Raw genomic sequence first — 14,112 nt, forward strand, 5'->3', positions numbered from 1 at the left:
CTTTTCTCCTCAAAAAGTGCACAACTATGGAGGAACCATTCCTTCCTCATGTATTTAGAAGAGGAAGGGACCTGCCGAAGTTTGACCCTGTGAAGCTAGTACCCGTTACTCCCCTGCCTTTGCCACAACTGAACCACTGCGTACAATGAATGACAATAGCGTTCCTTAGTTGCGGGCGGGCACAGGCCTGGACGTTCTTCGTGAGTAAGACTTGGGGAGTGGGGAAGGCCTGGGAAGCATTGCGACTTTGCGGGTGTGGTGAGAGTACTGAACTGGTAACTACAGTTGTTGTGTTGGGTGCCATCTCAAATCTGCGTTGCGTGCCATATTGTAATTGGCTCATAATTTTCATTTCGCTATGCAGAATGTTCGTTATAGCCTCTAATAAGCAGATTTTAAGTGAGGTACCGAGCATATAGGTGTTGATGGGCATTCTCAAGGGGAGTTATGGTTTGTTTGTTATATTAGTTACTTCTTTACAGGCTATCTCATTATAATGAGGTTTAACTTTATTCATTATTCAAAAAAATTTAACTTTTTTACAGTTAAACCTCAATATAACGAGATGGGCTATAACGAGCAAATCGTAATTCCCCTTAAAAGTCCCCATAGAAACGAATGTGTTTGAAACCTAGTTTTAATGAGGGTAAACTGCGCGTTGCGGGATATAATGAGCAAATTTAATTTGAAAATATAATTTCAAGACAATTTCATGTCATTGCGCGACACGGATTTGAGAAGGTGCACAAGGCGACGACTGTATTTCTAGCAGTTCGGAACTCCCCCCATTCACACTCCCGTAACGTGCGCAAAGCCAGACGCCGCTGCGCCTGTGAAGCCAGTCCCACCTTCCTCTCACTGCGCATGGCACGCATGGCCGCGGGCGCTTGCCTACAACTGCTGTCACTCGCTGATGCGCTCCATGGGAGCTGCGTTGTTGAAGTTGTGTGCATGTTTCTTTGTTCTTTTTTTTACTGCTTCAGCCTTGTCTTTTATCGTGCTGCATGTGTGATTCGGGCAGCATGATTGCGCCAGGCAGGAAGCGAAAGACGCGAGCGGTGAAGGCGGCTGTGGTAAAAGCCATCGCATTGAGCACAAAGCTGAGAGAGCTGTCGTTCACATCAGAAAGATGAATCAACGTCCAATTATGAACTTTGCATCTAAGCCAGTTTGACATACGAGTCACGTATTTTGAACTGCAATAAAGTAGGTGCGCGAAAATTCCTATTTATCTCTGGAATGCAGTTACTTTGTTGTGTACTGCCGTGCGGCACGATGCAATTTCGCCTGCTATTTGTTTTGGGCAAGTACAGCGCCCCATATTTGCATAAATGCCTGCTACGGCTATTACGAAATATTGTTTATAACGAGCTAATCGTGGCACCCCTTGAAGGTTTAAGTTTAACTTAATGTCTGTATATGCTGCTACAGAGGCTTTCTGCTGTGGTACCTGTGTTTACTTTTAATTTGGTGCAAAATGGCCACTCCTTGGTGTGCAAGACCTTTATCTTTTTTGTGAGTCATCATCATGAACTGTCAATGTCTGGTGCAGAAAATTGCTTAGACAATGTCATTCTAATCTGAAGCATTTGGAACGAGTCTTCGTGTCTTTGTTATATAAATGCAATGAAACTCTGTCACACTTGGTTGGTGCATAGCGCACGTACGGGTTTGCGCACTAACCGTGCTGACTTTGATTTTATGGGTACTTCAGATGTTTACCTGTGGTTTTGCTTTCAGGTCGTGATTGCGACCAACATTGCAGAGACATCGCTGACCATCGACGGCATCTACTACGTTGTGGACCCTGGCTTTGTCAAGCAAAACGTGTACAACCCAAAGACCGGCATGGATTCGCTCGTTGTTACACCCATCTCACAGGTACTGGCACCCACCACATTCCTCGTTTGGCCCATCTCTAATGCACACCAAACTCGTAGTGTAGTTTTTAACGTGCCGCAGGCTTGGTACCTAGGCATCGAGTCCACTTATAATGATATAGTGTGCAACAATATATCGGATATAGCAATGAACAACTATGGCACCGTCCACTTTCATATGCATTATATAGTGACATGCGTTATATGGTGACATTGAATTAAAATAAACTGCTTATTACAATGCTCCAGTGCCACAATATTGGATATAACGATTGAATCTGGTTGCAGCACGCACCAAAGATTTGAGCTGCCGCCGGCTCTCCGTGCCAACACCATGCGCTGCGAGCCGGGATCTGCCTCGTGTCCGTTCCACCCCTCAGAAAACAAGTCAACTGCGCCACTGATAAGGAAGCGAAAGGAGAAGGGGGGCGATTTTTCCTCTGAACTCTTCTCCCGGTGCCGTCGCTTTGGCTTCATTCCTGCGCCTACTTGCGAGCTCGCGCTGCCGGCATGTCACCGGTGCCTGCGCTACTGGCTCGCGCGTTTTCCTACGTTCGCCTGTTGTGTCACATACGCACCGCTTTGAATTTGACTGGGTGCCTCTTCAACTGCCTCCGTTTTTCCGCGGAAGGGATATCAGGGCCGATGTTTTGGAAAAGTCCGTGTGCCTCAAGGAAGAGGCGATCGTTGCATCGATACGTGCTGCAGACAGCGGTGACAGTGACGACTCTGACGACGTGGTTGCACAGCCTACTCAGGTGGGGTCTTCACAGGAGGCCCAACGCTTGATACAGCCCCTCAGGGACTTCGTTTCCGCCAAGGACTTTCGCTCAGCTAGGTGAAGCACCTATGGATGCTCTTGAAAAAGATGTCCGCCATTTTAACACCTTCCCGCATCCAGTTAGGCTACACCAAAATTCCCCCACCAAATATCCAGCAGAAGGCACATACTGGCAACAACCTGGTACACTCAAACATATTATCCTAGAGTGTAGAAAAAACAAGCACCCACCATTCCTTCCCCGCATCCCAAATCCTCAAGAGCAGTGGGACACACTGCTGTCCAGCCCCTGCCTCTTGGACCAGCTCCTGCTCACCAAGAAGGCAGCCGGTGCTAAGGCAGCTTATGGATTCTCGGGAAGAGGGAACCACTCCTATACCTACATGAAAGCTCTGATAATAAACATTCTCTCTCTCTCTCTGGAAGCAAACAAATCCCACCGATTATGGCATCTTCTCTGCAAATGAGTAATAGTACGGCCTTGCTTGCATGCGAATAAAATGTTTTGGTCTCTGTTTTGTCTTCTTCTTTCTTTCTTTCTTTTTTTTTTTTTTTGTTTTTGCATAGCCTGCTTATAACAATTATTGGTTATAACGATTGATTTTCCTTGGCAGTTGGATATTGTCGTAAGTTGACTAGACTGTAGCACCGTTTGGTTGCGAAATCTTCACCATAACTCGGTTAGAATGTGTGTGCAGAAGAAGCGGGGGCTAAAAAGGAGAGAGCGAGTAGTGACATTGTTACAACATGCATGCACTAACTTTTGTGGTAATGCTATCATTGCAGCTGTCAAGAAAGGGTGATATTATGAAAGAGTGGATCAATATATTTTGCATGTACCCCCCCTCCCCCTCTGCATTGTTATGGGCATGCATGTAAAATGCATGCACTAAGCTGTAGCTGGCTGGTTGATAGTTCAAAGGTCATAAGTGTAGTAGCAGGCGGGGATGGAGGTGAAAAGCAAAAATGCCCGTGTGTACGAAATTTCGGCGCACGTTAAAGATCCCCAGGTGGTCAAAATTAATCCGGAGCCCTCCACAGCAGCGCGCCTCATCACCTGCGTTGCGTCGGCGCATTAAACCCCACAATCAATCAATCAATCAATCAATCAATCAATCAATCAATCAATCAAAAACTTTGTTGAAAAAAATACTGGGTTTTCCTGCTTTCAACAGGCCGTTAAGAGTACCATGTCAGTGGCGATAATTGGTTTGAAATGATGGGTAAACAAGTGTAAGGATGCTATATGAAATGCAAGTGCAATGGCTCATAGATGAGGGAGAAACAGGTTGTTGTGAGAGTTGGGATGTGGGGTGCCTGTGAAGGATCCCACCTCTCACTCTCCGAGCGAATGCATACTATGTTGAATGGGGAGAAGATGAAAAAGTGCTGGAAGTGGAAAGATGGTTTGTGAGTGGTGGTTCTCCTCCCGACGCAGGCCCAGGCCAAGCAGCGTGCTGGCAGGGCCGGGCGCACGGGGCCGGGCAAAACATACCGGCTGTACACGGAGCGCGCGTACCGGGACGAGATGCTGACCACGCCCGTGCCGGAAATCCAGCGCACCAACCTGGCCTCCACCGTGCTCCAGCTCAAGGCCATGGGCATCAACGACCTGCTCTCCTTTGACTTCATGGACGCCCCGCCCACCGAGGTACAGTGGAACCCTGATATTATTGCTTTCAAGGAAACGCGCAAAAGCATTGTATGATCGGGGCGTCGTATGATCAGGTTACGGGTAAATGCCACTTTAGTAGGTGGTCTCACGCTACAGGTGGGCTAAATACTTGTTTAAATTACCGTATTTGCTATACCCAAGTGTCATGTTCCAGTGTGTTCTCACGGAATTTGTGAACCCCTAGCTGAAACCCCAAATTTCTAAAATACAACGCCTATTTTGTGCCCCCCTCCCCTCCACAGTTGTCTGCGCTAGCCTGCCAGCCCTGCACCTCGTGCGCATGACATAAGCTGGGAAGGTTGACGCGGCCGAGCAAAGTGGGAGGGGAAAAGGGCGAGAGGGTGAACTGCTAATGCTGCAACCTAGTGGCGATGTAAGGGGAAGCGAAAGGAATGATAGTATCAGGCGGCAATGGAAGAAAAGGGGGGAAAGAAAGGAACAGACCTACAACGCGGCTTTGAAAGACACTACTAAGCAGAGATCAGGTGGTAAGAGCAGTAAAGGCCGGAAAGAAACGATGGATTGGTGGTCCATTAGCCACCTGGACTTTGGCTTCTCAAAATTAGTGCGTTGGCACCTCTGCTGCTGCGTGTGGCCGTCAAAAATTCAGCTCCCACCTACCAGTACCCGCATGCTTGCTTGAGTCTCTTCGGCAAGTTGTCGGGCCCGCCGCGGACAGTTTACCTTTGAACATCGGGCAGCGTCAAACAAGGGTCGGGGGATGTAAGGGGGGAAATAAGGGTCGGGGGATGGTGGCGAAGTGGCATCAAAGGTGGAAAAAAAACCGTGGGCTTATCCCCACCAGCATCCGTCGTATGAAGCGGACCATGAGCACCCCGAGCATTGTACAATCGGAGTTCTTAATGCATTGTCTGTGGGGAGTTTGCTGTGAGAGCGATGATCCACCGTAAGAAGTGGGTCGTTGTAAAACTGGGGACGTATAAACGGGATTCCACTGTACTACCATACGAGTCGTCCCGTGTTGGAGTTGCAAGGGGGTGAGGTTGGTGAAAGCTCGTTAGTATTTCTTCTGTGGTGTCTCTTTTAGGAAGTCTCTGTTTAAAAGGTTTGGTTTCCGAGTGATAGCAACATTTTGTTTGCTGGGGCTGTGGTAGAAAGGGAGTGACATCACACCAAAAAAAGGGCAGGCATTACGGAGGATGTCACACTTAGGGTTCCGACGTCATCGCCAAGGGGATTGATTCCATGGAGTGCATTAATGCAGCGGTAGACGCATAGCTAGTGGATTCTGCAGCCAAAGTGAGACTGAGATGAACCTCGGCCACAAAAATCATTGTAGAGAAAGTGCAGCAATTCATCCAAGCACAGAGATGACGAGGAGCAGTTAATTTAGAGGTGGTGCTGCAGCTCTCAATACTCCTGCAGTTCCCCCTATCAGTTCAGCTTATGAAATTTGTACCAATGCTTCGTACTGTCCTTGGTTTGGAAGATACCAAGGGGGCAGTCAGTTTCTTTGTCTCTAGCTCCTCTAGTGTACTCTGAAATCTGTATTAATGCTTGGTACTCTGTCAATGCTTTGGAAGGCACAAAAAATGAAGTCTTTTTTTTTTTTTTTTTCCCTCTAGCTCCTCTAGTCTACTCGAGCTGGTCATCATAGAGGCCTCGTTGTTGATCTAAACATTGATGATGCAGTGTGGGCTCTCACCTGCGCAACCTGTGCAGTGAAGCGCAACCCCTACATTTGCGCTGTTGTTGTTGTTCTTATTAGACGCTGATCATGGCCTTGGAGCAGCTGCACTCCCTGAGCGCCCTGGACAACGAGGGCCTTCTCACACGCCTGGGGCGGAGGGTGAGTGGGCTCAGCTTTTTCCTCTTGTCATGGGTTGCTGAGAAAAACATTTAAGACTTTGCTTTCTGCCATTGTGCATGCATCACCCTAGTAGATATGGCTGCCCCATTCTATTTATGTGCCTTGCTACAGTGAGTAATCTGGGTGTACCTATGTACCCCACAAACTACTCCCACTGCAAGTTTATCCCACTTCTCCTGCCAACTGCTTCATGGGTGCGGTGTAGCACTGCAGCTGAGATCGAAAAAAAACAAAAAAAAAAAACATGGAAGATAGCTGAGGTGTTGAGCTGCTGTGCTCGTTGCTTATAAATGTCACTTATGCCACTGGTATGCCACTTGTTAAGGAGGAGAATTTTGCCTGGGCACCAAGGAAAAGAAAATTTGTCAATGTGTACCCACTTCATTGACGTTATCATCACCATCATTCACCAACTCAAGAGTGAGAATGATGAATGGAATCAAAATCGAGAAGGGAAGTGTGTGTGTGCCTGCATGCTTATGAGGACTGCTGTCATCACACTCTTTGCTCTTTCTTGCCAGTTGCTGCGAAAGAGGAACTACGAACCCTGTATTTGGGCGTTTTTCCTTTTCCCCCCGTGCCTAGATGGCCGAGTTCCCCCTGAGCCCCAACCTGGCCAAGATGCTGATCATGTCCGTGCACCTGGGCTGCAGCGAGGAAATCCTCACGGTGGTCTCCATGCTCTCCGTGCAGAATGTGTTCTACCGACCTAAGGTATGGCATGCTCACTTCACGTTGTGCGCTCGTCCTGTTGGTCGCGAGGTGTGGCGACATTTAATATGTACCCTGCTGTCTTAATGACGAGCGCGCCTACACCATTGGGGAGCGGTGTGCTTTGGTTTAGCTGACGACTTAGGCTGAAAGAGTGCGAGTGGATACAGAAGCAACTACCGAGGAAAAGGGGAAGGTGCAGACTTTGCTAACCTTGTTGCAAAGGATTTCACGAAATTACAACGTAAACTACGGCACAGCTGTTGTGGAAAGTGGAATAACAAGGATGAGCAGATATTCAGCTGTTTAGCTGAGTGGGCACTTCTCGAGGGAGTTTTTGGGTGTTCTTGTCACCAAAAGAATTTCGTAATCACCAAATAGGCTTTTTTTTTTCCCCTCTGAATTCAGAATCGTTCTTTGCGTCATAGATATCCAGCATTTCAGGCTACTTCAGCAGTTGGTGTCCACAAATACTTTTGTTAGTAAGAAATTTTGTGGAAAAAAACCTGGTTTTATTATGACTTTCATAAGTGTCATTTGAGGGGCAAATTCGAGGAAGTATCAGGCTTTAATTGAAATTGAAAGAAACTCCTTATATGATAGCAGTTCAAAATTCTAAAGTAGTAGTTAGTAGCTTCCCATTTAAATTTTTAATAATCCAAGGTACCACATTCAATGCAGTATGTTTTCAAATTTGAATTTTGTGAGATTTAGGCACAAGTAGGTGTGCAGGGTGTCTAGCGACCGGGAAAACCGGGAAAAGTCAGGGAATTTTGCGCCACCGGGAAAAGTCAGGGAATTGTCAGGGAATTTTTCAATCAAATAGTACCAGTCAGGGAAAACCACGTCGGGACCTGCCCACAGTTTCAGAATAGGGGAAACCAGTGTTGGGGGCCCCCAAGAAGTTACCGAACGCAACACGTTCGCGCGCGACGAAAACGTAAACCGCATGAAACGTTTTCTGGTTTTTCTGCAAGCAAAAACGCGCCGCGCACGCCTGAGGCGCGCTGACGCCGCCGCGAAAACCACCTGCGCGGTGCGCGCCGAGCGGCAGGCGCCGGCAACATGGCGGCTGCACCCTGCACCGGCCGCGGAGTAGTGCGGTAGCTCCAACGACCGCTTCTAACCGCTCTTTAAAATGCTACTCAAGGCACAAACGCACTTGCTTGTGCAGGAAAGGAGCCACGCACGAAATCGTCGACGCGACCGTGAAAATACCCCGCACGAATCGCGCGCAGAAACTCGCCGTGCGGTTCACGCAGCTCACAGCTGGCTTAGGTTGCTGGTTGCACTTGTGCAGAGGGGCGATGTAGGTGGTGCCCAAATCGCACGCTTAACGCGCTTTTTTTTTTCAGCGAATTTCAAGAGTCAGCGCTTTTTTGAAGAGCTAATCTTGAAAGAACTTCATTCTTATGACATCGGAAGCCAGAATTACCTAATCAAAAAGGAACATGAAGTGGTTTTCTGCTCGCGAAAATGCGCCGCGCACATCACAGACGCTCTGACGCTGCCGCGGAACCGCCTGCACGCTGCGCGCGGTGCCGCCGGCAGCGGAAACATGGCGGCGGCTTCGACCGCGAACTGGTGACGGGAGATCGAGCGACCGCTTCTAAGCGCTCTCTAAAATGCCACACAAGGCACGCACGAAGTTGCTTGTGAAGTAAAGGAGCTTATAATGTGGGCGAAAACGGTACTATGAAACATCATCCGCGCCGTTAGTGTTAGCGCCCATGCAATACCTGCCGGGGTTACGTAAGCCTAAACATCTCTTGCGGGGCCATCCGGCTGTCTTGAGAGCTTCAAAACTGCCACCATGAGGCGTGCGGCTCTCCATTGGCGGAAGTCGGCAGGCTCCTCCCACTTCCTCGCGCGACGCGCGTCATTTTCTGAGCGAGGCAGAAGCTGCCGCGCGCGCGAATCGTCGACGCGGTCGTGAAAAAATCGCACGCGCAACGCCGACGCGCCCGAGTCGCGTGCAAAAACGCACCATGCGGTTCACGTTGCATGTCGAGCCAGGACAATAAAAAAAAAAAAAAGCAAAAGGTGCTCGCTGAAGCGCAACTTGAAGCTTCTATCCCGCAAGATGAAATAAACTCTCTGAAGCCGTAACAGCAGGCAAGCAAACCTCAAACTGAAGTTAATGTGTTTTGTATATGCTTTTTATATGCTTCATAGACCATTTCCACAGAATGGCGCCTGTTGTATAAGTCAGGGAATTTCGTTTAAAATGGTCATGGAAAACATGGAAAAGTCAGGGAAATTGAATTAGGCAATTTGCTAGACACCCTGGTGTGTGCAAGCAAGAGTGCGTTTTTAAATACAAAATGCAAGGTCGAGGCATGTGAACTACTGCTATGTGCAGTCAGAAAGTTGAAGCAAAAAATGTGACTTTCTTACATTTCACTGACATACTACAAAATACCAGCTGGAATAGGAGCTTTTCATAAGAGGAAATGTGGGAAATCCATCAGTTCCACTTGCACAGGCCCTCTCTTCTACAAAGCTGGATAGGTGAGTGCATAGTGTGACCGCTGATAGTATGGTGAGTTTCACTGAAACGTTTCCGCAGCTGGATGGCTTTTGTAGTGGCAAATTCGGCTAGGCATTTTCTTTGTGGTACCCATTGTGTTATTGAAGTTTTTTTTTTGTGCAACGCATTAATTCTGCCTCTTTCCCCCACGCAATGCCATGGTGAAGCGTATCTAGCCATGCGCACACATCAGAGATACCTGGCATTGCCTGGCAAGGCGCGATTTAATCTTCCATGACCACCTACCTGGTTTTCTGCCTTGTTTCTTTTGTTACAGGCACTTTGCTGCTGCTGAGCTCTGTGTGGGGTGCAAACTGAATTTTCATGCGGTCGCTGACTTTTCATGCTTTGCTTGACAGGTGCCGCACTCCCGCCACGCTTTCCAGCCTGTGTTGCGGCGGGTATAGTTCCATGCCGTGCGTTTTCTCTTTGGCAAGCAAGCTGGCAGTGACACTGTGTTTTTTCAGTTGGCCAACTAGCTCATAGCATTAGCATAAGTTAAACCTCGTTATAATGAGACGGGCTATAACGAAATAATGGATATAACAAGCAAATCATAATTCCCCTTAAAGTCTCCATAGAAAAACCAGTGTACTTAAAACCGTTTTTTAATGAGATAAAATTTGCCCATTATGGGATATAATAAATTTCATTAGGAAATAAAATTTTGGGCTAATTTCACGACAGTGTGCAACGCAGATTTAAGATGGTGTGCAATGCGACAATTGTATTTAGCAGTTCAAAACTCCCGCCATGCAACTGCCAGCAGCGTGCACTAAGCTGGATGGGGCGCCATGTGCACGCAGCGCCCGCGAAACCGTTCCCATTGTAGGTTCTCACCTTCCTCTCACTGCAGGGAGAGAGGGAGGGAAAGAATTTTCCCAAGTTCATGCATTTGATTCCTTTCCTGGCTGCAGCGACTGTTTTCTGATAACAATAAAACAACAACAACCAAAAGAAAAACGCCTGTGTATGTGAGATGTCAGTGCCCTTTACAGATCCCCAGGTATCCTGAGTTAACCAGTAGTCCTGCACTATATCTCACCTCATAGCACGGATGTAGTTCCATCGTCTAAAACCCTGATTTGAAATGTCAGGATGGCTAAGACGGCTTTGTGGGTAGGAGGGAGTTAAACCTTGCAGTCACGGAGTAAGATAAAGAGGAGCACCGACTGCGGCCCAGAAAAAATCACTTGCGAGGGACGATAATGTCCCCGCGCCACCGGGCGCCCAGCTTTCTCTTTGCTCTCTTCCTCTTTCGCCCCCCTCTTGTCGTTGTGCCTTTGTTTGTTGCTCTCGCCTTGCTTGCTCTTCGCGGCAGCTCGTTTCCCTTCGCCACGACATCTGTCTTCTAACATGTCAAACTGCGCGCAATCACGAGACGTAGGCGGAATCTAAGTCACGGTTTGCGGCCGCAATGAGCGGTGAGGTAATCACACACCGCCACATATGTGACGACTACTTATCCTCTAACAGGGAACGTTTAGTCTGGAATAATCAAGGCGGACTAAAGAATATCGATATAACCGAGGAGATCAATGAAATCGTATGACGACGATTTCGGAAGAACCACACAAGAAATGAGCCAGAGTAATATCGCATACTGCAACATGCACTCTAGCCTGATTCGACTTGCGGTAAAGCGGTACAGCGCAAAAATCGCTTATTCTTGGTCACCCGCTACCCTGCCGTGTGCTTAACAATTATGCTTCTTCTGCACACAAAGAACATTTGCGTCCGCAGTCCACATAGGTGTGCGGCACAACTAGCTCACAACTGACAACTCACAACTAGCCTCAGTTGATGAAAGAAGCAGCTGTTCATTCAATTCAAATCATTAAGTTGGTTTGAAACTCAGTGTTGCCTTCAAAAGCACCTAGCCCCATCATGATTTTTCAAGCAACACTCCACGTTTTACGTGCGCTCTGCACCAAGGAGCAAGCTGCTTGCGACTGTTTAGATGTAGTTCTCTGGAGCGCCGTGCGCTATACAGTAGCGTGGTATGCAATACTAGCAGTACACATAATGCTATGCGCACTGTTGTATCACAGTTCCAAAAGAGACGAAAGAAGCTCAAGGCTACACCCCCGTGTGACATGAGCAGAGATACTGAAACAATTCGGAATGTGAGCTCACTGTTTAGCATTCATTCCGATTTTGAGCCAGCAAGTTTAGTTTACAAGTGGTGACAAGGAGGAGGGCACTTTTAAAATCGCTACTTGTCAGAATTAGTTGGTTTCTGTCGGCTTTTGTAATATATGTAGCACACGACAGAATTCCCATTCGCCAATTTGCGGAACGTAGTGCCAATTGTAGCCCAAAGAGTGGTAAAGGAGGAGTTTCTCTGCAGCCGGATGTCTGAATGGGGCCTCTACATTTCGTATTCCCGTTCTGCAAACAAATCCTTGACCTATCTTCGCCGTATAACAACCTAATTCCGTCGGGTACCGGTTACCCAGGAGGGGCTGTCGAACTAGTTAATCAACCCCGCAATGGACGCGAAGGTGCGCCAAACTAACCGCCACCGAAGCAGACGACAAATTCAGCCGGGACGCGCCTCGCCGTCGCGCCCCGCGAACTGAGCAGCTCTGGAGCGTGGGGATCGCTGCGCCATTCGTAGCGCCATCTACTTTGTGCTCCGCGAGTGAGGGACATTAAGGGCCCGTCGGAGAGAGCGAAGTCGGCGCTCCTCTTTATCTCACTCCGTGCTTGCAGTCCTGCACCTTAAGAATGGCCTGCTATAGTTTGTTGGCAACCTGGTCATGAAGTGTTTCGCTAAAACTGCCAAAAACATGCAACAATTTGTTTTGAAAGCTTCACAGTAGTTATTGCATGCCCTTTCTGAATGCCTCAACCCTTTAGGTGTAGGGGCAGATAATGTGTTTTCTGAGGGCACTCAACAGTAACAACAGGGGCATGTCTAGTGTCTGGAAGTGTTGGCCGCATAGGTGAATATTCTTTGGCGCAGGAATGAGATGACTGTGTTTTTCTTTGCATCTTCAAATTGTGTGTGGGGTTAAACATAACCAAAAAGAAGTCTAAAGTAATTTCGAGCAGCCAGGGAAAGAAACTGCCTGTCAGCACACGTATAAAAAAATACTGAAAGCAGTTGATGAATGCAGGCACCTGGCATAAATGGTCAGTGCAGGTTTAAACTGTGAGGGAAGGAGACCTGACAGGGAATCACTGCGGCGCAGTAGGTTTAGGAGGCCTTCCCTAGTGGTTGAGAACAGCTAACGCATACACTGCTCCATTCGGAGAGGCATTCAGTCACTAGATGCGAGCTGGACATACAGCTCAAAGACAGCGATTGGGCAGCACAGGTGATGGTTAAAGTGGAGTCACGTGAGTGAGTACGGAGGTGCAGGAGCACAGCCAGAGTGGTGGGGACTGGCTGCAGTAAAAGGATTGTGCCTCGTTCTCGCGGAAACAGGACAAGCAGGCCCTGGCAGACCAGAAGAAGGCCAAGTTCAACCAGCTGGAGGGCGACCACCTGACCCTGCTGGCAGTGTACAACTCGTGGAAGAACAACAAGTTCTCCAACGCCTGGTGCTACGAGAACTTTGTCCAGATACGCACCCTCAAGCGTGCACAGGACGTCCGCAAGCAGCTGCTCGGCATCATGGACAGGTGGGTGTGCAGAAGGGGGGGGACACAACTGTAACTGAAAGCCCACTCTTGGAGCTACATTCTTGCCCAATAGCATTGTGGGAACTTCAAAAATGAGCCTCTGAAGTGGTCGAACGCAAACTTGTGGTCTTTCGTTACACGTCCCCGCATCTTCCTCTTGGTTTCCAGGCACAAGCTGGACGTGGTGTCGTGCGCCAAGAACACAGCGCGCGTGCAGAAGGCGGTGTGCAGCGGCTTCTTCCGCAACGCGGCCAAGAAGGACCCCCAGGAGGGGTACCGCACCCTGGTGGACGGGCAGGTCGTCTACATCCACCCGTCCAGCGCTCTCTTCAACCGACAGCCAGAGTGGTGAGTATGAATTTTTCAACTTGAAAACATTTTTTTTTTAATTAGAAGGACGGATGCCGTTGGCGGCGGAAGTCTGGTCAGTATTGCCGGTGCAAGGTGATGGGGACGCGAGCCTTGTCTGCCGATGATGCCAATGCTTCCTCCCCCTCCGTGTTCCGACAGGGTGGTGTACTACGAGCTGGTGCTGACCACAAAGGAGTACATGCGGGAGGTGACGACCATCGACCCCAAGTGGCTGGTGGAGTTTGCCTCGTCCTTCTTCAAGTTTGCTGACCCCACCAAGCTGAGCAAGCACAAGAAGCAGCTGCGCCTCGAGCCCCTCTACAACAAGTACGAGGAGCCCAACGCCTGGCGCATCTCCCGCGTGCGCCGCAGGCGCAACTGAACTGGCGCCTCCGTGCTTTTAAGACTGCTGTGTACGTTGTAAATATTTTGTATATGTCGCTAGTGTCAACGTGCTTTGACAGGTCTTGTGGGGGTGATTATTTTTTTAATTTCTTCTTCTTCTTCTTTTTTTTTTTTTTTTTTTTTTTTAGGGGGGGGGGGGGGAACAGGGCCTTTCCTATGTGGCACGTCTTGCCCACTCAGTGCCTAAATCTGAAGTGGTAATAGTAACAGTGATAAGAGTACCTTACTTTTGCGCAAGTCGCAGCCTGCATCAGAAAGAACTGATGCTTGTGTTCACTGGCCACACATTTCCTGCTGGGGAACAGCAAAAATGAACAT

At 48.6% G+C, this 14,112-nt stretch overlaps 1 protein-coding gene across 1 annotated transcript in view; it reads left to right on the forward strand.

The window, feature by feature from the left end:
- Pea (ATP-dependent RNA helicase pea) overlaps positions 1-13,895 on the forward strand; it is a 33,179-nt gene extending 19,284 nt beyond the window's left edge. The window contains exons 19-25 of the mRNA XM_077698487.1: positions 1,741-1,881; positions 4,100-4,312; positions 6,066-6,146; positions 6,753-6,881; positions 12,842-13,038; positions 13,207-13,386; positions 13,549-13,895. Of these exons, the coding sequence (XP_077554613.1) occupies positions 1,741-1,881; positions 4,100-4,312; positions 6,066-6,146; positions 6,753-6,881; positions 12,842-13,038; positions 13,207-13,386; positions 13,549-13,771 (1,164 nt within the window). The 3' untranslated portion in view covers positions 13,772-13,895. The remainder of the gene's footprint in view (positions 1-1,740; positions 1,882-4,099; positions 4,313-6,065; positions 6,147-6,752; positions 6,882-12,841; positions 13,039-13,206; positions 13,387-13,548) is intronic.
- The last annotated feature ends 217 nt before the right edge of the window (positions 13,896-14,112 follow it).

The sequence above is a fragment of the Haemaphysalis longicornis genome, unplaced genomic scaffold, assembly GCF_048455015.1.
Source record: "Haemaphysalis longicornis isolate Haplotype H1 unplaced genomic scaffold, Haemaphysalis longicornis Haplotype H1 scaffold_2, whole genome shotgun sequence".
Classification (NCBI taxonomy): domain Eukaryota; kingdom Metazoa; phylum Arthropoda; class Arachnida; order Ixodida; family Ixodidae; genus Haemaphysalis; species Haemaphysalis longicornis.